At 37.7% G+C, this 23,253-nt stretch overlaps 1 protein-coding gene across 50 annotated transcripts in view; it reads right to left on the reverse strand.

The window, feature by feature from the left end:
• Window positions 1-23,253, reverse strand: part of LOC105476014 (regulating synaptic membrane exocytosis 2) — a 763,868-nt gene that overhangs the window by 28,916 nt on the left and 711,699 nt on the right. The window contains exon 1 of one of the 50 annotated variants that reach the window (XM_011731630.2): window positions 2,614-2,898. The exons of the other annotated variants lie outside the window; for them this stretch is intronic. Within the exon in view, the coding sequence (XP_011729932.1) occupies window positions 2,614-2,755 (142 nt within the window). The 5' untranslated portion in view covers window positions 2,756-2,898. Of the gene's footprint in view, window positions 1-2,613; window positions 2,899-23,253 lie in introns of those variants that run through there. 50 annotated transcript variants of the gene reach the window in all.

Below are 23,253 nucleotides of genomic sequence, written 5' to 3' on the forward strand. Positions count from 1 at the left end.
GAATATGATCTCTCTGTAGATTTCTCAGCACTTTTTGTGCAGAATGGAAACTAGATACGCTGTACAAGAAGCAAATGTGAATATGGAACTGGAAGACAGGGTATACTTGAAATTATTTAGCTATTGCACTCTCTCTGAAAAGAACAACAACAAAAAAAGACTAGCTTTAAAATCAGACTTGCTTACTGAACTGATTTGTTAATTTAGTCAAATCACACTGGTTAGTAGATCAGTGCTCTTTATACAAGTTGCTCTTAACCAGTGTGAAAATCATATGGTGGGATAGATTTACTTTCTTTATAAATGAGTCCCACAGTTATGATAATAGTAACATAATCCTGAGTATGTTATCCACATGACCTTCATGTATCCTATGTGGGTGTCTCAAAAGAAAAAAAAAGTAGAGAAGCACTGCTTTAGGCCAACGGTTTCTAACTTTTACATACTCCTGCAGAGTATGTTGAAATATCTTCAAAAATCCCAGGACTTTCAAAGGTGTTAAGAGAATCACAAAATGAAAGAAAAAAGTTAAGATTTCTTCTCGTGGCTATAAAAATGTAAGCCAATGGAAAAACCTCTAATTTATGGAAAGTGTCTCCTCTCTAGTTACTAGTACAAAACTGTATGGTTAACTTTAAAAACGGTGTTTCCCATTTAAAACATTTTGTCTTGGCAACTTAAGAAGCCATATTACGGGACAGAAATCTGTTCCAATTTCCATGTAGAGATGTAGGAATTTCCTTTGGGATTAGTCTGTGTGAGCCATGGTTATGCAAACATACTTTAAATATTGAAATAATTTCATATTTATATACATTTTTTTCTTGTCTCAAAAAGGTTTTTGGAATGATATTTTGTAAACTCGATGATCCTAATCATAATTTAAAGAAAAAGGATGATATCTTATCTGAAGCAAAGTCAAGACTGAAGACTTGGTGTAAAAATAAAAATTTGGGAAATGAGTCCATAATAACCTATGTTTTATTTAAATATATATTTTCAGGCACAAGTCTTTAAATTCTAGCCTCATCACTTACTAGGTATGGGAATGTGGCCAAATATAAGAAAATAATAATCTAGTATAGCTTGGGAGCTGAATGAATAGGCTGTGTTGCTGAATGCCTGGGTTCAAACACTGGCTCTATTACCTACCACCCTGGTGACACTGGGCAAATTTCGGAACTCTCTCTGCCTCAGTCTTCTCATTTGTGAAATGAGGATAATAAAAGTACTGCTTCATAAGGTTGCTGTGGGCCTAAAAGAATACATGTCAAGTGTAGAACAGTGCCGGACTAATAATAAGTACTAAAAGTTTTAGCTACAATTATGATCATTCATTTACTCAATTTAATTTAATTCTTGACTTGTTTACATTTCCTAGAATTTTAAATATTTAATTATAGGAAGCAAGTGAAATGTAAATGTACAAACAAAAACAGAAAAGGACTAGTACGAAAATTAAATCATGTTTATATACGGAAGTACCCTGCTGTTAAATCTATACTGATTTATAGCCAACTGATATTGCAACAAATAACCTAGAAGAAACTTGGACAGCTCTAGCTATTAAATTAGTTTGAAGACAACTTTCCAGACATATTACCAATCCTCCATCTTCTACTTTCTCTCCTCCCCCATCAGGAAAAATAGCAGAAAAAAATTATTTCAATCTGTTTTTAGAACAGGCAATTTCTTTTAAATGAGGGCTCACTATAGATGTCCTAATAAGAGGTCATTGATTGTCACGGGATAAAAGCAAAACCAACCCTGTTATTTACAAAAATAGAGTTAACATCATGATAACTAACCTACTCTGGATATACATCTAAAAATGAACACAGTTTGCAACCAGCGTATCAGTAAATTAATACATATTTCAAATGTTGGGACACTACTTACTATTTACCAGTCAAATCTCATTTTGATTTACAAATTGTATTTTCAGTGTTAGTTGTTAAATCTTATAGGAAAGTTCTTCATGAAGAAAATACATCTTATGTTATTCAAAACTTTATGAACTCCAAACCAACTGCTGTAAAGTTTAAAACAGCGAGTCATCCTCCTCGTGTTTTTTATTAGCTTAATTACAATGGCATTGCTGAAACACCAGAGATTGTGCTTTGAGCACAAACTCACCTTCGGTACTATCAACCCTCCACCTGTCTGTCTATTGTGTAACTCCTTCCCCTCACCCGATCGTGGGTTTTCATAGGTTGAGACTCCTGTTTCAAAGTTTTGCTGCTGCATTTCCCTTTAGTTTTCAAGTATTTCTGTCCTAGTAAACCAAAACAGAGTGGGGTGCACCCCAAGAGGCGCCGCCTTGCCTCCCATCAGTCTACATTCTCATTCAACTTCCAAGCACTTGTAAAATACTTCACAAGGAGAGCCTTTTCCCAAGTCGGCGCCTGTGGAGCTCTCCAAATAACCAAGAAACAACTTCTCTGCTCACCTGACGTGCTCTAGGGCTCTAGGGTTCTCGCCCCCCGGCACAGTCCCGGAGAGCAGAGGAGCTGGGACACTGCTACACGGAGTTCTCTCTGCCCCTGACAACCCTCCAGCCACTGACTTTCCAAACAGATAGAGACACCAACTACGGGGGAAGGGGTGTCTCACCTCCTTCTTCCTCCTCCAGGGAGTTCATGCAGGGAAAGTAGCCGGCCAGTGCCTCGAAGGAGGCAGACAGGCTGCTCCGGCTCTGGGAGCGCTGCATGGAGCGCCCTGCAGCGCCAGCACCCCCCAAGCCCTGCCGGCCCATCTTGGACGAGGACCCGCTTTTCCCTCGGTACAAGATACGCGGCGTCTTGGCGGCTGGGGCGCGACGTCCGCAGCGGTTCCAGGACCAGTGGGCCAGAAGCCAGGTTGGTGCCGCGGGACCCTGAGGCTCTGGCCCCTGCCTCCCTGACCTAGCCCGGAGGAGACGTGGCTTTCCTGGCCGCCGGGGCCTCCACTTTATTGGAGAGGGGTCTAGAGGAGGAGATAGAGGCGGTGGCGAACGGAGCGGCTGCTCGCAGTGAACGTCCGAGGTCTCGCCCCGGAGGGAGCTGAGAATCCTGGAGGCTGGAACTGCTGGAGTCTCGCTGCTCTCCCCGCGCAGGGAGATGCCGCTGATGCTGCGGTCTCCGCCAATCAGCGGCCGGAGGGGGAGGTGGCGGCGCGGCTGCACCTCGGCGGGCTGGTGGCTCCGGGGCGCGCGCCTCAGGTACCGGGCAGCTGCGCCGAGTAGCTCCCGCTGTTTCCTCTTCCCTCCGCGTGGTTAGGGCCAGGGAGTGGTGACTAATTAGATGCAGTGAGTTAGGCATCTCAGATGAGTACACAGGTAAATTTCTGGTAGTCACTTTCCCTTTCCTCAGGTTCACAATTTTTTAAACGCTCCTCAAACACAGGCAAAAAATACTGAAATTTTCTTCAAGTCATGACACAAAGGCTCCTCAATTTTTACCAAGTTCCACGAAAACCTACAATTAAAGCTTTCTCGTTTGTTAAATGTTAAAATGACAAAAAGTGAACTAAAGAAATGAAGAACCGATAAACAGAAACACTGAAGAGCACAATGATGTCTATCAACTTTGTTTTAATTTTAGGAATTTTTATTGCCTTCTTTCTCTAAATTAAATAATCCACCCAGTATGGCTAAGAATAACAACATTGTAAGGCTTAACATCTAAGCAAAAGGTAACATCCTGTTAACATAAATGTGGAAACAACACAAACAGAGTAGAGCAAAGTAGTTTATAAGCAACATTACATGATGCATCTGCAAACTGCACATCTCTATCCCGGAACCTAAAGCTACTTTAATTCCGTTTTCCCAGGAGTCAGATGACTGCCTTACTTTTTGTAACCTGAGACAAGTCATTCCACCTATTTCCCAATCTAGGGAGGTGGGAAGGTAGGTTACTATTCAGTCCTAACCCTGCCAAACATGACCATTGGGCGTGTGTAACAGGGGATTTCAATGTAAAATGTGAATTATACAATCTAAAATGGTTCATTTATTCAATAAATAGTTCCTATATAGTATATATGCACAAGCTACTTTCTTGATATGCTGAAAGATTCAAATACTCATTCAATTAATATTAATTGAGCTCCTAGTATATGCCAGGTACCATGGTAGATGTTTATATGATGATGCAACAGTGATCAAAGCAGCTAAAAAATCCCTGCTCTCATGAAGCTTACATTTTAGTTGCAGGGGAGAGACACAACAAATCAGTAAATTATATAGCGCTAAAAAGGAGATGAATGCAAATAAAAAATTAAGGGGTATGTGACACTGCAATTCAAAAAGAGTTGTCAGGCTGGGTTCTCACTGACAGTACGACATTTGAACAGAGGTATGAAGAACCTGAGGAAGTGGCTAGTCAGATATTCCAGGAAGAGAGTAAGTTTGAGGCAGAGAGAACCTCTAGTGCAAAGGCCCTGAGGTGTGATGTCCTGGTGTGACCACAGAACAGCAAAGAGGCCAAGGCAGTTGAAGTGAGTGGAAAGGAATGAAGGACAGAGAGACAAGAGTCAGAGAAAGACACAGGTCATGCAGAGCCTTGTAGGTATGATAAAGACTTTCTTTGTCCATTGCACATCACAATTTAGAAGGTATGAAAAATGCATACAAGTAATAATCCTTTTAAATCCACTTAAAATTAGGAAACTTTCCTATAAATAAGGGTTCCATGGTAAGAAAAAGTAACAACTTTAGCTGTTTAGACTTAGGTTCATCCAGATTTATTGCTTTTGTTTTCCTGATAGACTTGTCCTTTCTCATTAATGTTCCTACAACTCCCTGTTAGTCCAATTTCCTTTTCGTTATTTATCTTCCTCAAATAATCAGCATTTCAAAACAACATTGATAAAACCAGAGAACGCTATGAGTACTTTTTCAAACCACATCACTTTTATTCAGAGACTAGAAAATTTTATCAAATGAGATTTTCATTATAAGAATCATAGAATTTTAGAAACTGCAAGGACTTTATTAAAGGTCACCTAATGTTTTTCTAAACAGTGGGACACAAGTGAGTCATGAAAATAACTTATTAAGTTTTGATTAGGATTTTAAAAAAATACAGTATCAGAGTTCAACCCATATGGTTAGTACATCAACTGCACTATTGTTTTATGAATATGTATGCTTATGTATGTGCACATGTATGTATTGAGCTGTGATGTAAAATGTTTCTCACTTTTGAAAAAGTTTGAAAAACATGAATCTAATGTAATAAAATATGTACTTTAAGAGAAAATTTAGATTAAAGGTAAAACAAATATAGAAAATATATTTATATTTAAGAGGAAACAGCTGTTACCATACAAATCTAATTATACTCAGAGAAATGGGGAAGTTTACCAACCAGTCAGACTCTCCTAAAGATTAAGTTACTTGTTTAGAAAAATTTGAGTACTTTTGACTGGATATCCCTAACTTCAGATCAGGGGGAAGGTATCAAGGAAGAGGGATTGAGCAGAAAATCTTAAAGAAATAAATTGGCAAGCTGCGCTCAGGTGGTTCATGCCTGCAATCACAGCACTTTGGGAGGCTGAGGTGGGAGGATCACTTGAGCTCAGAAGTTTGAGACAAGCCTGGGCAACATAGTGAAACCTCATCTCTAGAAAAAATTAAAAGTAAAAATTTAGCCAGGTGTGGTGGTGCATGCCTGTAGTCCCAGCTACTCAGGAGGCTAAGACAGGACAAAGGCTTAATTAAGCCTGCAAGGTTGAGGCTGTAGTGAGCAGTGATGGTCTCACTGCACTCCAGCCTGGGTGACAGAGTGGGATTGTGTCTCAAAAATAAATAAAATAAAATCAATTGGCTGGGGATGCATGGAAAACTTTTATTTTGGTACTCAGGGACATCACAATGATGGCTGAAAGTCATTTTGGAAAAAGATTTCTTGGGTTTCTGCTAGTGACTGCCCGGGGAAGGGGAGTCTGAGAATGGAATCAGTGGTTATGCCTGAGTTGCCTGGGCCCTGCCTTGTCTGTGTTAATAACCTGGTTTCATGAACCAGGAAAAAGTTAATCTGGAATAGTCTAGATGTGTCTACTACATGACCACCACTTCCCTCTTGCAGTTTCAGAATAAGGTTGTCCTGGGAAGCTTTTTGATACTTTTTTCCTAGGATCTTACAGATATAGATGAGTGATAGAAGAATGGTACAGGTAGAGTAGAAAGAATGAAAGAGAAGGAAGAAAATAATCTTATTTAGGGGAAGAAAGCTTTAAGGAAAGAGTGTTGGCACAGAGGTACCAGAGTGACAGACCCACAATAATGGCCAGAGACTTCTAGTCTTGAATGACAACTTGTGGAATATACTGAAATTATTAAGAAAATTTAGAATTCTACTTTTTAAAAAATTTTTAAGTTCAATTGTTTTCCTATGTATAACATTAAATAATATTTCTGGTTTATATATATTTTAATAGGTTGATTTATTATTCTTTGATTTCATTCTAAGTACTGTCACCCCCTAAGGAATTTAAAAATTAACATAAAAATAAACAATTGATAAAAGATTGAAAATGTCCTTCCTCCACATCAGAATATACAAGTAGTATATGTAGTTTTGGATGTAGTTCTCAAGCAATGGGCCACTATATAGTTTTATTACATAAAATTACTAACTGTAATTCCAGAATCATTATCATCCAGTATTTCAAATTATTTATAACTTTCTCATTAATTTAAAGATAGAGAAAAAATGAGTCACAAATATACACAATAAATTGTCATCTAAAAGCAAAATATGGCCTTGAAAAAATACTGCACTATTAAACATAAAAATCACCTTTTTGAAGAAAAGATAAACAGATATAACTTGGATAAACTATCATAGTATCCTATTTGACAAGGGTGTACTCGCATTTTTATAGATATGTTGTACTTTAGAGTTTATAAAACATAGTAATTATGCCACTTAATTCTTATATCAGTACTGACAGAATGTCGTCATTATCTCTTTATAAATAGCCAATAAAGACTCAACATTAAATGACTTGCTTAACTAGAAAGTGGCAGAGCAAGACTCAAACTCAGGGTTCCCGATTTCAGGTTCAGCGTCCTGTATATCATATTACAGATATCTTATACCACATAAACTTACATAAATCGTAGATTATAAATATGATTTTAACTGTGCAGTAAGTTACTTTGTCCAAAATAAATGTTGACAATGCATCTGTAAAACCATAGTGATTATTCAAACTATATACCAACATTAAATCCAAATTCTTTTTAAAAATAAAAACATTTATATTAAATAGCCCTATATGTATTTAAAGTCCCATCAACTCTAACAGGGCTAGAAAGTTACACGTCATTTATGTATCACTTTTTGTAATAGTTTTAAAAAAATAACCAAAGTTTTAAATTACGTGAAATTAGTTTATTCCTGAAATAGAGGTTTGGTCACTTAAGTAAATACTCAGAAAGGTTGTTACAGGAAGTAGCTCTATCATGTCTAGACCATGTATTAGTTCCATCAGGAACATGGTTACGCCTGTGGCAGCCTCCCCCTTTTCTATGCTACAAATGATGTAAGCCAGGGGTCCCCAACCTACCCAGAGCCACACAGTAAGAAGTGAGCAGTGGTGGGTGAGCAAGGCTTCATCTGTTCTGTATTTACAGCTGCTCCCACCTAATTGCCTGCATTACCACCTGAGCTCTGCCTCACAGGAGTGCGAACCTTATTTTAAACTGCGCACGTGAGGGATCTAGGTTGCACACTCCTTATAGAATCTAATGCCTGATGATCTGTCCCTGTCTCCCATTACCCCCACATGGGACTGTCTAGTTACAGGAAAACAAGCTCAGGGCTCCCACTGATTCTACATTATGGTGAGTTGTATAATTATTTCATTATATACAACAATGTAATAATAATAGAAACAAAGTGCATAATAAATGTAATGCCCTTGAATCATCCTGAAACCATCCCCTGCTCCTGGTCTGTGGAAAAAGTTGTCTTCCACAAAACTGTTTCCTGTTGCCAGAAATGTTGGGGACCACTAATGTAGTTGGTGATGAGGAGAATACAAGCTGCTGGCTAATAGCAAGGGAAGGGAAGAGAAAGTAAGTCCCTCTGGGAAGTTATGGAAAAAAAAAATGGCTATGCTAAAAAGAAGTAGAAAAACAAATGGCTACTTCCATCACTAAGTGTTTTCCAGTCAACTCAGAAAAGGCTAGTTGCTGAGAGAGATGGGAATTTCTCAGGAAAAGTTATAAATCATGCTGCAGACTGAACTAACCTCTTTCCTCTTGATATACACTTGTTGTCGGTAATAGGAGGATTCATCAGTTGTGAAGATTGATATGATAGTAGTTTTCACAACTGAGATCAATTACCTGTGACTGTGACTTAATTCCTTACATACAAGTGTCTTTATGCTAAATAGGAATATTTGTGGATATATTTTGGTTTGGTTTATTAAAACCCACCTCTCAGGATCCTAAATTATTTTACTTTATTTTTATTTTTTTGCTGTAATGTAATATCTTTGCATTTAAGTCATGAGAGATAAACCCATGAAGTTGATATTTTTAAACTGACTTCAAATTGCTAATGTATTTAATGGTCTTGAGAAATTACCCTTGATGTGAATATGAAATCCAAAATATGTAATCTTTTCTTCCATCCCCAGTTTTATGTCAATATTGTACAAATAAATTTTAAGCTTTTGTGATTTCAGTTTTCAAAAGTATTTTTGGTTTTTACTCAGCAGTTTTCAAGAGTAAAGAGCAGATGTTATACTTCAGCTAGTCAACCCAAAACTTGCATAAAAATTGATGCGGTCAAAAAACATTTACAAGCTGGACATGTCAGCTCAGGCCTGTAGTCCCAGCACTTTGGGAGGCTGAGTTGGGTGGATTGCCTGAGCTCAGGAGCTCAAGACCAGTCTGGGCAACACGGTGAAACCCTATCTCTACAAAAAATACAACAATTAGCCAGGTGTGATGGTGCGTGCCTGTAGTCCCAGCTACTTGGGGTGTTGATGTGGGAGGATCACTTAGGCCCTAGAGGTCAAGGTTGCAGTGAGCCATGTTCACGCCACTGCACTACCCACGCCACTGCCTGGGTAACAAAGCAGGACCCTGTCTCAAAAAAAAAAACAACAAAAAAACAAAAACAAAAACAAAAAAACCAAAAACAGATATTTACAGTATGAGAAGAAATATTAAATAATTAGTATTTTCATTATTTCTGCAATGAGATTTATGATAATATATCCATGGAAGTAAGAAAATAAACTTATTGAGTAAGATAAAAACTAATGGTAAGATTTGACTCAGGAATGAAGGGGAAAAAACTCTAAAGATTAAAATAATGAGTTATAAAAGCAGAGTAGGTAGATAATACAGGGGAAGAACAAATATCTGGACTCTAATTTTGATTATGGCCCTTTATAATAACGATGATGATAATAGGTAACTTTAGTTCTTCATATGCATTACCTCATTTAATTTTCATAAACACTATATAAGGTAGTTCATCCCATTATTCTCATTTCACAGACAAGAAAATTGATGCATATTCCTTCAATAAATATTTGTTGAGTGCTTACCACATGCCAGGTGCTATTCTAGTCACTGGGGATACAGCAGTGAACAAATATGGATAGAATCCTCCTCTACCTTCACGAAGCTCACACTCTAGTAGAATAGTGGCTAACACTTACATCCCACTTACTATAAGCCAGGCCTTTTTCCTCAACAACTTTACTTACCAGCACATACACTCATTTAATACACACACAATCCTATGAGGGAGATATTATTGTTAGTATACTCATTATATAGATGAGGAAACCAAAGCACATTGAGGATGTCTCTTGCTCAAGGTCACATAGCTTATTAAGAAATGAGATCAGGAATAAACCCATGAAGTTTGAGGCACAGTGTTACAAATAATTTTGTCCAATGTCACAAGGAGCAAACCTAAGATTTGAATCCAGGCCTTATGACTCCATAATCCATAGTCTTTAATTGCTAATTTACACAGCTGAAGAGACTCTGCTGAGATCAACAATTAGACAATGAAACTGCTAATAAGAACTGTTGACCATGATGATAAGACCATGTTGTCCAGGCTGGTCTCGATTTCCGGGCCTCAAGTGACCCTCCTGCCTCAGCCTCCTAAAGTGCTGGGATTACAACAAGGAACTTTTAACATGATTAGTTCTGTTTTCTTATATGGCATATTTATGTAAGTCTTTATTTAGCTATCGCCAGGAATCTAAAACTCTCACTGAATGTCTTCAAAAAGTTTTAGGAATTGGCGTATGGGTATGAGATCAGCCAAAAATCACATGAACAACTCAGCCTCCAGAGAAGAAAGGAAATATATATTCATGAGATTTGCAATTCATTGCTATTTGGCCACCCATGAAAGTATATTTCCAAAAATGAAGTATAGTCAATCATAAACCAAACATTTTGAAGGACGTTTGGTAGGCAGAAAATAGGGACAAAGAAAATTAAAAATGGAAGTTTCCCTACTCTGCCCATAATAACTAATATATATGCCTATTTTTTGATCTTTGAAAATGGGCAAGAGTTTGGGCTTCTCATGAGGGCTTCTCTTTTTCCTAGTCTCTCTAGGGCAGTCGTAGTGGCAAGGACGGTTTCCAAGTTTAAGAAACTCCCTGCTCACGCATTCTGTTCCACTGTTCCAAGCAATGCTCCAGCTTTGTGATAAATTCATACAAAGTCTTCACAGCAATGTTAGAAGAATATCCTTAAACACTTGAGAAAAGAAGAAACATGTCTCCTGACTATTATAATTTCCTTGAAATTCCAGATGAACATCACCTAGCAACTTCTCATATCATTATGAGATGAACAGCACTTTGAGATTTTGTGAGTGTAAGCATTCTATATGGCAAGATCTAAAAACTTTAAGTTTCAGATACCAATGCCAATAACTTTATGCAATATTTGTAAAAAGTGTGCATATTTACACTTTTCCTATTCATTTATTATTTATTCATTCACTATTCATTTACTCCTTACACCACAGTGTGACTAGAATAATATTAGGGATGAATAGAAAAATAAAAAATTCCCTTAACCACGATTAAAGTCTAGTTCTTACTTGTTCCTGTTCCTTTTTTTCATTACTAGCTAAGCTTCATGTATTCATTACAACATTTATGGCAATAAAGACTTCTTTTGATTACCACTTTGTTCAACTAAGTCATATATTAGTTGGATATAAATGGTTATAAGTTGCTTATACTGCTTGATATCATGCTGACATAAAAATAGAAAATTTGGCATTTTTCATAGATGTTTTTGCTTAACTGTCCAGTTGACTTTTTAAATTGCAGACACCTTATGTTTTATTATGCACAAAGACATAAGATTTGTAATAAAGTCATCTAAAGTTATTAAAGACCAAAGGCAGTAGAGTGAGGGGTCTGTCAAAGCAATAGCATATTGGAAAAAAAGAGCCCATGGAAAACATTCATGTTATACAGATCCAGGTCAAACATCACCTAGATTGGGTATAAGTGAACTGTTGCCTGAAGGTAGTTCTATTTGTAGCTCAGTATATTTGGTAAACAGTTAAGGCTGTGGGCAAAGTAGCCAACTCAGGAACCAATCTAAGCAACTCATCATCAGCTAATTCCCACTTAAGGTACTCTGTTAAAGATGTCTTTCGGGCCGGGTGTGGTGGCTCACACCTGTAACTTTGGGAGGCCGAGGTGGGCTGACCACTTGAGGTCAGGAGTTAGAGATCAGCCTGGCCAACATGGTGAAACCCCATCTCTACCAAAAATACAAAAATTAGCTGGACATGGTGGTGGGCGCCTATAATCCCAGCTACTCACAAGGCTGAGGCAGGAGAATCACTTGAACCCGGGAGGTGAAGGTTGCAGTGAGCTGAGATCATGCCACTGCTCTCCAGTCTGGGTGACAGAGTGAGGCTCTGTCTCAAAGAAAAAAAAATATTTCAATAAGAGTTTGTCTGTCTTGTTGATATGAAACTTTATAGTAGGAAATAATAATATAGATTAAACATGTTTTCCTCCTAAAATTCAATTCAAAATGGTTCCATATAATTTGCTTCATTTATAGGTCCACAATAAGGTGAGTGGCTCACATCTAACAAGACTATTACCCAGAAAAAACAGTCTCACTAAGAGGTAAATTTGTGGTATGAAACAGAAACTCTCTAATAAATACAAGTAATTACAAGGAGAGGCAAATCAGTATGTATTCTAATTTCCTTGACCACTACTTTATAACTTGGATTCCTCTGCTGGCAACTCCTTATGCACCTCAACTTTCTAATGGGATAACATTTCAAACCCCAATCTCCTTTCCCATACTTCACAACAAACTATGAAAAGACATTTGCAAAGGAGCCACAAGTCTTGATCCATGATTTACAGCCTGCACTGTAACCAAATTAACAAACCCCAAAGCTATTCTACTTTCTGTGATTTCTCTTCTTTTTTTTTCCCCGAGACAGCGTCTCGCTCTGTCGCGAGGCTGGAGTACAGTGGCTCAATCTCGGCTCACTACAACCTCTGCCTCCCGGGTTCAAGAGATTCTCCTCGAACCCTGTAGCAGGGACTACAGGGGCATGCCACCACACCCAGCTAATTTTTGTATTTTTAGTAGAGACGGGGTTTCACCATGTTGGTCAGGATGGTCTTGATCTCTTGACCTTGTTATCCGCCCACCTTGGCCTCCCAAAGTGCTGGGATTAAAGGCGTCGGCCACTGCATCAGGCCCATTCATTTCTCTTCTGTCTGTTCAACAAATATTAGTTGACCACTACTATTTCCCAGGCACTTTCTTAAGCTTGAAAGCAAAGTAATGAGCAAACAGGAATGCGTGCTTTTCCTCATAAAGTTGACAAAGTAATGAGTAGGCAGACATTAACAAATAATCACAAAAATTAACTCACAATTATTGTTAAATACCATGAAAGAAAACTGCAAAGTGTAATGAGAGTGGGGACGTAATTTAGATCGGAATTTGGGGAAGTCACAGAAGGAAGAAGACTTTTCTTTTTGAGACGGAGTCTTGCTCTGTTGCACCGGCTGGAGTGCAGGGGCATCATCTAGGCTCGTTGCAACCTCTGCCTTCCGTTTCGGGTGATTCTCCTGCCTCAGCCTCCTGAGCAGCTGGGATTACAGGTATGTGCCACTATGCCTGGATAATTTTTGTATTTTTAGTAGAGATGGGGTTTCACCATGTTGGCCAGGCTGGTCTCGAACTCCTGACCTCAGGTGATCTGCCTCCCAAAGTGCTGGGACTTTTCTGAGAAACTTTCTTTGATTGTGACACTTGAAGGATAAACAGGTTACAGTTAAAGAAAAAACTGAGTTAAAGATTTTCCAGGTAGAGGGGACAGCATGTATAAAGGAGAGCTATAACACCCCCCAAACTCAACAATTTCTCATACGTCTCAACACAGTTCTCAATGTGTCTGTGGAGCATAGTGAAATTATCATCTCTTATGAGGACAGTGTTCACTTTTTTAGGTCACTCAATCTGGGTTCCACTCAGTTATAATAGCACTAAATTCCTGAAGTGGTTTATAAGACCTTTTAAAACCTAGCTTACTAATTAGTGAAGTATACAAATATCAGAGGAACAGAGTATATACTGTTCTCTCAAGTAAAGAAATCATGATTTAGTTTTAGTTAAGAAAGAACATGGGTGCATGTGTGTGTGTGTGAGAGAGAGAGAGAGACAGAGAGAGAGAGACAGAGAGAGAGAAAATTCTCACTGAGAAAAGCATGCTTTTCAGGGAAAGTGATTTCACTTTGGGAGTGGCTGGTACAGGCTGTGGTTTACTCTACAATGATTCTCAATAATTTCAGTCATCTATCAATTTTAGTTTGATGTTAGGGGAAAATATGGAGACTCAAACTTTTTGGGGGACTAATCATAAAATGGGTTCATAAAAATAAAAATAGCCAAGTGAAGCTTATACTCCTTTACTTACAAAATTTAAAAGGTATGACATTATATCATGACATTCAGTCTTTAAAATATAGGAGAAAAAAGCTTAATATTCTAAACTAGATTGCATATATAATATGTAAATATATATTAATGTTGCATGTTAAATTTTAAGATTGGTAACAGCTTTCCTCCAAAAATGTTTATTTATTGTCTAGCCACCACCATTTGTCAGCATAGAAAATCTGTGGTGTAAAATTTCAGTTCCTTTATTTTCTGTTATGCATTTCTTTGTGATATTTGGCATTGATCTAACATCTGAAAAAAAGTCTTTGCAATTCACTGTTACATTAATTTCATTTCAATTAACACTATATTTCATAATACGAGGGCAGCATTTTATAGGTTCTCTGGGTGAGGCAAAACATTTATATCTCAATAAATCTTATATTGTATTTAAATAGACACTGGAAGACATTTCAAGGACAATGATCTTAAATAATGTAGTTGTTACACATTTTATCACAATTCAAGGTAACTGCAACTTTAAAACAATAATAAAGGATTTATTATATTAAATTTCATTTATTAAAAATGATCCTTTTTATTCTCAACTTCAGATTACAGGTTAAGATTAGCTGACAAAGGGTTAGTTTTCTGCCTTCTGTAGTGACTGAGAAGGTGCTTGTCATAGAACCTGAACATTTTAAAATAAATAAAATTATCATGGCAGGGGGTGACTACTCCTTTGTCACTCTTCTAAGACAGTTTGCCCCAGTCCTTTGCAGCATTAGAGCTTCACCTACTTCCATCTTCTTATATCTGTGTCCTCCTTGCATCCGTAGTCCATCTCAACATTACTCTGAATCTCACGATGGCAGTTACTCTGATCCTATGATTATCTGGGACTTACCAAATCATGATATCTCCTTTACTTAGACCCCACTGTAGCTGAACTTTTGAAATGAATAACAGAAGGGAGTTGCCCCCTATAACCTAAGTTCCTCTTTACTTCCACACATTTTCTCATTTGTTTTAACACAAACTTTTGTGGAAGTAAAACACCATTTTTTTCTCATAGTGGAGTCTGTTAAGAAAAATGTATTGAATCTAAACAATCCTTGAATCTAAACAAGCCAATGAGAATCTATTATCAACATGTATTCATTTCTCTAGTGATTCCAATAATTATAAAATAATTCTCCAAGCTGTATGTTTTTGATAATGTTCTCTATGCATATATATATATATATATATATATATACATACACACACTTTTACATACACATTAACAATTTGCTAATGAAACGATCACTGACAGTCATGTCAACAACAGTGTTCAATGTAACATAAGAATCCCTATAAAAACTTTTCTGGGCCGGAAGCTGTGGCTCACGCCTGTAATCCCAGCACTTTGGGAGGCTGAGGCGGGTGGATCACTAGGTCAGGAGATCGAGACCATCTTGGCTAACACGGTGAAACCCCATCTCTGCCAAAAATACAAAAAATTAGCCGGGTGTGGTGGCAGGCGCCTGCAGTCCCAGCTACTTAGGAGGCTGAGGCAGGAGAATGGCGTGAACCCGGAAGGCGGAGCTTGCAGTGAGCCGAGATTGCGCCACTGCACCCCATCCTGGACAGAGCAAGATTCTGCCTCAAAAAACAAAAACAACAACAACAAAAAACTTTTCTGGTTCCTATGCTAGGCATTCTGCATGGTTTAATTTTAAAGGTTTTTGATGTTATGTCTGTCTGATGCATAATTCTGTTTTACTTTTTATTTTTATTTTTATTTAATGTTTTGAGATACAGTCTCACTCTATAGCCCAGGATGGAGTACAGTAGCACGATCTTGCTCCTAGTTCAAGCGATTCCCCTGCCTCAGCCTCCCAAGTAGCTGGGGTTGTAGCTGGGAATAGAGGTGCATGCCACCATGCCCCTCTACATTTTGTATTTTTAGTAGAGACAGGATTTTGCCATGTTACCCAGGCTGGTCTCCAACTCCTGAGCTCAAAGCGATCCGCCCGTCTTAGCCTCCCAAAGTGTTGGAATTACAGGCACGAGCCACCATGCCAGGCCATAGTAATTTTTGTTTGTTTGTTTTTGTTTTGATTTTTGAGACGGAATCTCTCTTTGTTGCCCAAGCTGGAGTGCACTGGCGTGATCTCGGCTCATTGCAACCTCCACCTCCCAGGTTCAAGTGGTTCTTCTCCCTCAGCCTCCCAAGTAGCTGGGATTACAGGCACATGCCACCACGCCTGACTTTTTGTAATTTTAGTAGAGATGGGGTTTCATCATGTTGGTCAGGCTGGTCTTGAACTCCTGACCACAGGTGATCCACCCGCCTTGTCCTCCCAAAGTGCTGGAGTTACAGGCATGAGCCACTGCGCCCAGCCAGTAATTTTGTTTTATACAATGACTTCTCTCAAGTATTTTTAAAAAAACTATACATTCATCTCTAAAACGTATCCATGAAACTAGTCACTACTAGTCCTCATTTCACAAGTGCTGAAGTATAAAGAAGATAAAAGGCTACATACACATCAATTACTGTAGATCTGGGTAAAGCCTAGATAGTTAAACTGTGCATTTAAAAACTTCTTACATTTCTGCATACTGAATATTTTCTTAGAAAAATATATGCGAAGTGCCAATGAATGTATTCCCATCAAAAGGCATTCTATTGAAAGTGTTTATGAAAGACAACTGATTGCTAGCTTACTAGAACTTATTGATTACTCAACCATTCATTAGTAAATAATATTATTTATCAAATAGCATCATGTGCAAATATGGTGCTTAGCAGAAGTAGTAGATAGTATAATTCATGAACTGACCATTGGTTAAATCTATTACTGTCATCCATTAATTATTATTTGAACTTGTAAACACAGAAAAGCAGAGAAGACAAACCATGTATTGCTGTGTAATTAAAAGTAAAGAGAGAATAATGGACCAACATGTATTTGGAACATTTTGTATGCAGTTCAAAAGCATTTAAAATATCAGCAACAAAGCAAAAAGAAGACAGCTTAAGTATTCCTGTTTTGAACATAATAATGCCACACTTTCAAGATCATGAGACATTAATTTTAAAAACTGTAGGACTATCATGTTCTAACATAACTTTGGGAAAGCATAGTATTCAACAGGAAAAGGGCACTAAAGAAGAAATCTGAAAATAAAGTACTTTGGCTATCACAAAAAATCAAATTATAGAGGCATAAAATGACTCAGAAAAGAGTAAAACAACAACAAAAATAATAAAAATAAAACTGCTCTTTAGAAGGTTCCAATGACCAGCTCGTTGTCATATCCAATGGGACTTTCAAGTCCTTATCTTATTGGCTCTCTGAGCAGTATTCCCCAGAGTTGAACACTCTTTAATCTGAAATTATTATCCTCTCTTGACTTCCATAAGATCACATTCTTGTTAGTTTTCTTCCTATCTCTGTGGCATCCTCTTAAAAAAAACCCTGGCTGACTTCACCTCTTCTATCAAATTTACACCTCCAACACCTGTTGTAACACATTCTTCATGTTCAACTTTGGGCCCTCTTCTTTTATTATACATTCCTTCCAGAGGATATAATTTCATTTCCAGTTTTAAACACCAAAACCATTTACTCAAATGTAAATATCTAGCTTAGCCCTCTCATCTGAGTCTCAGAGCTGTCTACTTGACGTCACTACTAGAATAATTCACAGACTTCTCAATCTACTCTTGACTTCTTTCCCACAGAAATTACTTCTTTTCTTATTTTCCCTCTCTAGATAAATGACATCAGCAGCCAAATAGTTGCTCAAACAAAAAAAATCTGGACATCCTCCTTTATTCCTTACTTTCCCTTACCATGTGCCTCCTCTTGTCCAATCATCATCGTAAAAATTCTGTCGATCCTACTTCTAAAACAGATCTCATTACTATCCATTTCTCTTAATCCTATTCCAAGATACTTTCAGTCTTGCCCCCAAGATATTCCTCATAAAGCAGTTAGGACTATCTTTAAATAATAATCCAGCCGAGCGCCCCAGCCTGGCCAACACGGTGAAATCCCATCTCTACCAAAAATACAAAAATTAGCCAGAAATCGCTTAAACCCGGGAGGCAGAGGTTGCAGTGAGCCAAGATCGTGCCACTGCACTCTAACCGGGACAACAGAGTGAAACTCTGTTCCCCACCCCTACCGCCCAAAAAAAAAAAATCCATATTGGGTCATGTCACGAACCTCTTAAAAACCCTTCAATGTCTTTCTCCGCAATGAAGATAAAATACAAACACGTAGCATAACCTCGGAGGACCTGTATGTCTAATTTTATCACAAGTCGCACTCCCTGGTGATCACCATACTGAAATCACACTGGTTTATTCCTCAAACAGGGCCAAATTCTTTTCTGCTTCATGATCTTTTGTTATTGGTTTACTTCCTGTTCCTATAGGGCCTTTCCTGGCAATCCAATCTAAAGTAGAAGGCCATTTTATTTTCTTATATGGTGTCCTATTCTTTTTCTCATAAATATTATTCCAAAGGTATATTTATAAATGTCTTTGTTTATATTTTACTCTCTTCCCACCCCCACTCAACTGTAACCTTTATTAGAAAAAAAGACTCTCTGTTTTATTCCCTACTGCACACTTTCTCCCTATCCAGTGCCTAATATTTAGAACACGTTATCTTGTTTAGTTAATGTAATAAAATAAATTAGATTTTGGCTGTGTGTCTCTAGTTTTGAATGATTTTAAATTCTAGGTCCTCATCTGAAGAAGCACAATGTCAAACATGAAGAGGAAATATTTCTTAAGTTTTAAGCCTATAATGTAAGTTTTATTTCAACAGACATGAGATTGCAGTCGATCAACTTACTCCTAATCCCAAGAATGTCTGTGTCAGAGATGCGTTTTAATCCTACATAATTGAACTAAGCTCCTTATTTAAAATATTAGGACATATTACTTCAGGTTGTACCATGTAGCACTGTTCTTGACAGGTCAATTTCAGTGAAAGAAATATAACTTGAATTAGAAAAAGAAATGAGCAGCCTGCCTCTGTGCAAAGGTCAGATGGAAAGGCCCTGTGATACTGCATTTCCACACAATAATCCAGAAGTCTATGGGCAAACATGGATGGGCCTTCTGAATTTTATGTTGATTTATGGCACTCCCAAAAGGGTCCCGGAACAACATTTAAAAAAAGAGAGATATGTGTATGTAGAGATCAGAAGAGGAATAAATACTTTGCATAAATACCTTTTTCAATTTAAAAGAATCTCCTTTAATTTTCCTTGAGAACACTCTCACTCAAAGTATAAGGCCCTCATTCCAAACAAAGAGCCAGTGAAATTCCAAAGTACAGAAGAGGTAATAGATACTTAATATTTTATGCAGTGTAATATTTCTACCTGTAAACTCTTCTTGAACAATTTTCAGTGATGAAGATTTGTGGTTTTAATTAATAAATAATTATTCTTACTATGATGTCAAAAATTACCTCACTGTAAAATCCAGAAATTGGTTCTAGCTGTGCCTTCTGTAATTGTAAAAAAGTCCTCTTTCATGGGGGAGCCTTAAAATATTTAAAATACATCATTTTACTTTCTCCACAGCTTCCTGTTTTCCTATCTTTTCCTTCTGGCTTGTTTTTGGTGTTTCTACCTATACAAAAAATCTGCAGGTCATTTGGACTTCAGCCGTTGTGGTATTGTACTTATAGTTCTACATCATTTCCCTTCATCATTTTCCTGAATCTTTAATTGTATGTCCCTCTGTTTCCTTTCATTCTTTGGTATTTAAAAATCATAGTGATTGCAAGCTCCCCGCTCAGCCTAAAATGGTTTCTTATATATCCTTTCCCCTTACTTTTGAAAGATTAGAATCAATTTCATTTTTTATTATATATGTCAGGATTGTATTTTTAAGCTTTTCTCACTACTCAAGTCTAATTATTAAGTCAAATCAGTATAACTGCAACTTTAACACATTTCCAGTTTGTGTCCTTCAGACATACATGCAAGAAGTTTAATTCCTCTTCTACAAGACAGTCTTTCAGGTATTTCATTTATTTAACAGAATTTTTAGGCACCTACTATCTTAAGTACTTCAGATACATTAGTATACAAAACGAAGATCCTTGCTCCCTCAAGGCTCACATTCCAGCAAGGGGAAACAGACAACAAACAACAAACGAAATAAGCCAGTGAATTATACAGTAAGATGAAAGATGAGTGTGATTGAAAACAACAACATAATAGCACAGTAAGGGAGTGGTGGGAGGTGACAGTCGGTGCTCCTCACCAAGAAGGAGATATTTGAGCAAAGTCTTGAAGATAGTTCTCTTGTTCCTCTAAGCCTATTGCCTTCTCTTCCTTTATGTTATTACCAAAGTCTTCCTACAGATTTTTTTTAGCACCTACAATGTGTGAGGCAACTAGGTCCTAGAGAGTAAAAGATCCATGAAAGAGTCTATTTCAATTATTAGCTCACAGCTAGTAAAAGCAGAACCACAAAACAAATATCCCTATGTGTTAAGTGTTGTAATAAAAGGGTGAATATAAATTATAGAATTGGAAGTAATTAATTCTGCCTGCTATATTTTGATTAATTTTGAAATCTAGGGAAATGTGGTCTCCTTCTCCCAAGATTTCTAACACTTGCTCTTCTCTGTCAGTTCTTTGTTGTTCCTATGAGTCTAGAAGGACAGTTATCCTGATTATCCTCAAAAAGACTTCTGCAAATGTTTAGATATTTATAGCTTTCTAATTACCCCATTTTGCCTCTGTAGTAGTTTTATGACCTGTTTTTAAGAAAATATTTTATCTTCTAGACTGTATTAAATCTTAAAATTACATAATTTTTCTTTTCATCTTCACTTAAATGCTGTGTACTTGGCTTCCTTTGTCAAGTTCATGGAATTTCGGGTCCATTTAAAAGTCTCTATCAGGCCGGGCTCACACCTGTAATCCCAACACTTTGGGAGGCTTTTCAAGCCTCAGTTTTACCTCTAAAATTATATTTACATCTTCATGTTCAAATTTTAGGTTTTCCTTATGATCCCACAGGACTTCCCTGTAGTATTCGGTTTCTGCTATTTATTCTAACAAATCACTGAGCACCTTTGTCCATTGTGGTTTCTCTTGTTATATCATACTGATACCCTTTACAGAAAGTATTCTTCAAGTTTTTCTTTTTTTCTGAGATGGAGTCTTGCTCTGCCACCCAGGCTGGAGTTCAGTGGCTCGATCTCGGCTCACTGCCACCTCCGCCTCCCGGGTTCAAGCAATTCTCCTGCCTCAGCCTCCCGAGTAGCTGGGATTACAGGCGCCCGCCACTGCACCCGGCTAATTTTTGGATTTTTAGTAGAGACATGGTTTCACCTTGTTGGCCAGCCTGGTCTCGAACTCCTAAACTCAGGTGATCCGCCCCTGCTTGGCCTCTCAAAATGCTGGGTTTACAGGTGTGAGCCACCATGCCCTGCCTAGTATTCTTCAATTCTAAATAGACCTTTTCTTCCTCTCATATTCAGTTTAAAGAACTATTTAAAGGTCAGTCGATTCCTACCAAACGTATTTTTCAAGGTCTCATGAAATGTACTATATCTCTGGCCAGGAATATTTCATAACAGCATCATAATCCAGTGCTTGTTTAACACAACAATGACTTGTTAGAAGAGGACTTTAAAACTTACACTTGGTAGCTGGTCATGGTGGCTCATGCCTGTAATCCCAGTACTTTGGGAGGCTGAGGCAGGAGGACTGCTTGAGCCCAGGAGTTTGAGACCAGCCTGGGCACCATAGCAAGATCCTGCCTTAAACAAAAATAAAATAAATGAAAATCTACACTTGCATCCATGAAGAACCTGTGTCTCATTTATGCAGTGGGCCACTATTACTGAATATTATTCACAAATATATATATATTTTATATATATATATATATATATTTTTTTTTTAGACGGAGTTTTCCACTTGTTGTCTGGGCTGGAGTATAATGGCATGATCTCGGCTCACTGCAACCTCCGCCTCCTGAGTTCAAGCAATTCTCCTGCCTCAGCCTCCCAAGTAGCTGGGATTACAGCTGCCTGCCACCAGGCCCAGCTAATTTTTCTTTGTATTTTTAGTAGAGACGGGGTTTTACTATGTTGGTCAGGCTGGTCTCGAATTCCTGACCTCAGGTGATCTGCCTGCCTTGGCCTCCCAAAGTGCTGGGATTACAGGTGTGAGCCACCGTACCTGGCCCACAAATATATTTTATGGACAATATTATGCACAAGTATATTTCAAGTTATAAGCAAGGATAGGCTTAGGAACCTCAGGACCATGACATAGACAGCAGGATATTATTATTCTACTCCATCTACAAAGTCATTAAGAACATATTAAACTGGATTTAAATTTTTTAAAATGTATTTTAAATGTCACGTCTCATGTCCAGTCTAATAAAATCTTCCAGTATCTATTAACTAGCTCTGCAGCCGGACAAAGACATTGGTTATCCATGATGGAAAAATGGGCTGGGCCTAGCAGACATAGGTAGGCCCAGATATTAGTCATCCTAAAACAAGACAAATTATGAACCTCCATACATACTTCTGGGTCTTTGGCAGACATTTCATATCTTATATGTAAAAAAAGAAGCCTTTTTTTTTTTTTTTAAATCCTAATCTCTCATTAACTAGATATCTCTTTAACAGACATGTGATTTTAGGCAAATTTAATCTCTCTGTCCCTTGGTTTCTTTTCTAAAAAGAGGTCAGATAACTTCTCTATCCTGTCTATAAAGATCACTGAGCTCCCTTCCAGCTTCAATAGCTTGCAATTTAAAACTTTCTGCTTTCTTCCACACAGAACTAAGAAAGAACTCTCTCTTAGTTCCATACAGAACTACCTTCTATCCCTCTCTTGTAAGAGACAGGAATATATGAAACTCTCTGGAAGCTAGGCCTCCTTACTCCTTGGAACATATTCCAAACAGTTTGGTCAGATGTTTACTTACTCTTACTCAAAGGGACATTATGGCACAGTGGTTAATCGTGTAAACTCAGGAATCAGACAGGCTTGGGTATATCCCAGCCTTTACACATCCTAGCAGTAAGGCACACTTGGGCAATTGCTTAAACTCTCTATACTTGTAAATAGGAGATAATAGTAATAACCTAATAGGTTGTTGTGAGAATTACTTCATTTGATAGTGAATACGAAGCTCCCAGTACAATGCCTGGTACATAATGAGAACTTAGGAAGTATTACTATTATCATCATTACATTTTATATTATTTTAAATGGATAATTTAATGGTATGTTCTTCTGAAATTGATCCAAGGCAACATCTCCCATGATATGAATCT

This window comes from Macaca nemestrina, chromosome 8 (assembly GCF_043159975.1).
Source record: "Macaca nemestrina isolate mMacNem1 chromosome 8, mMacNem.hap1, whole genome shotgun sequence".
NCBI classification, from domain to species: domain Eukaryota; kingdom Metazoa; phylum Chordata; class Mammalia; order Primates; family Cercopithecidae; genus Macaca; species Macaca nemestrina.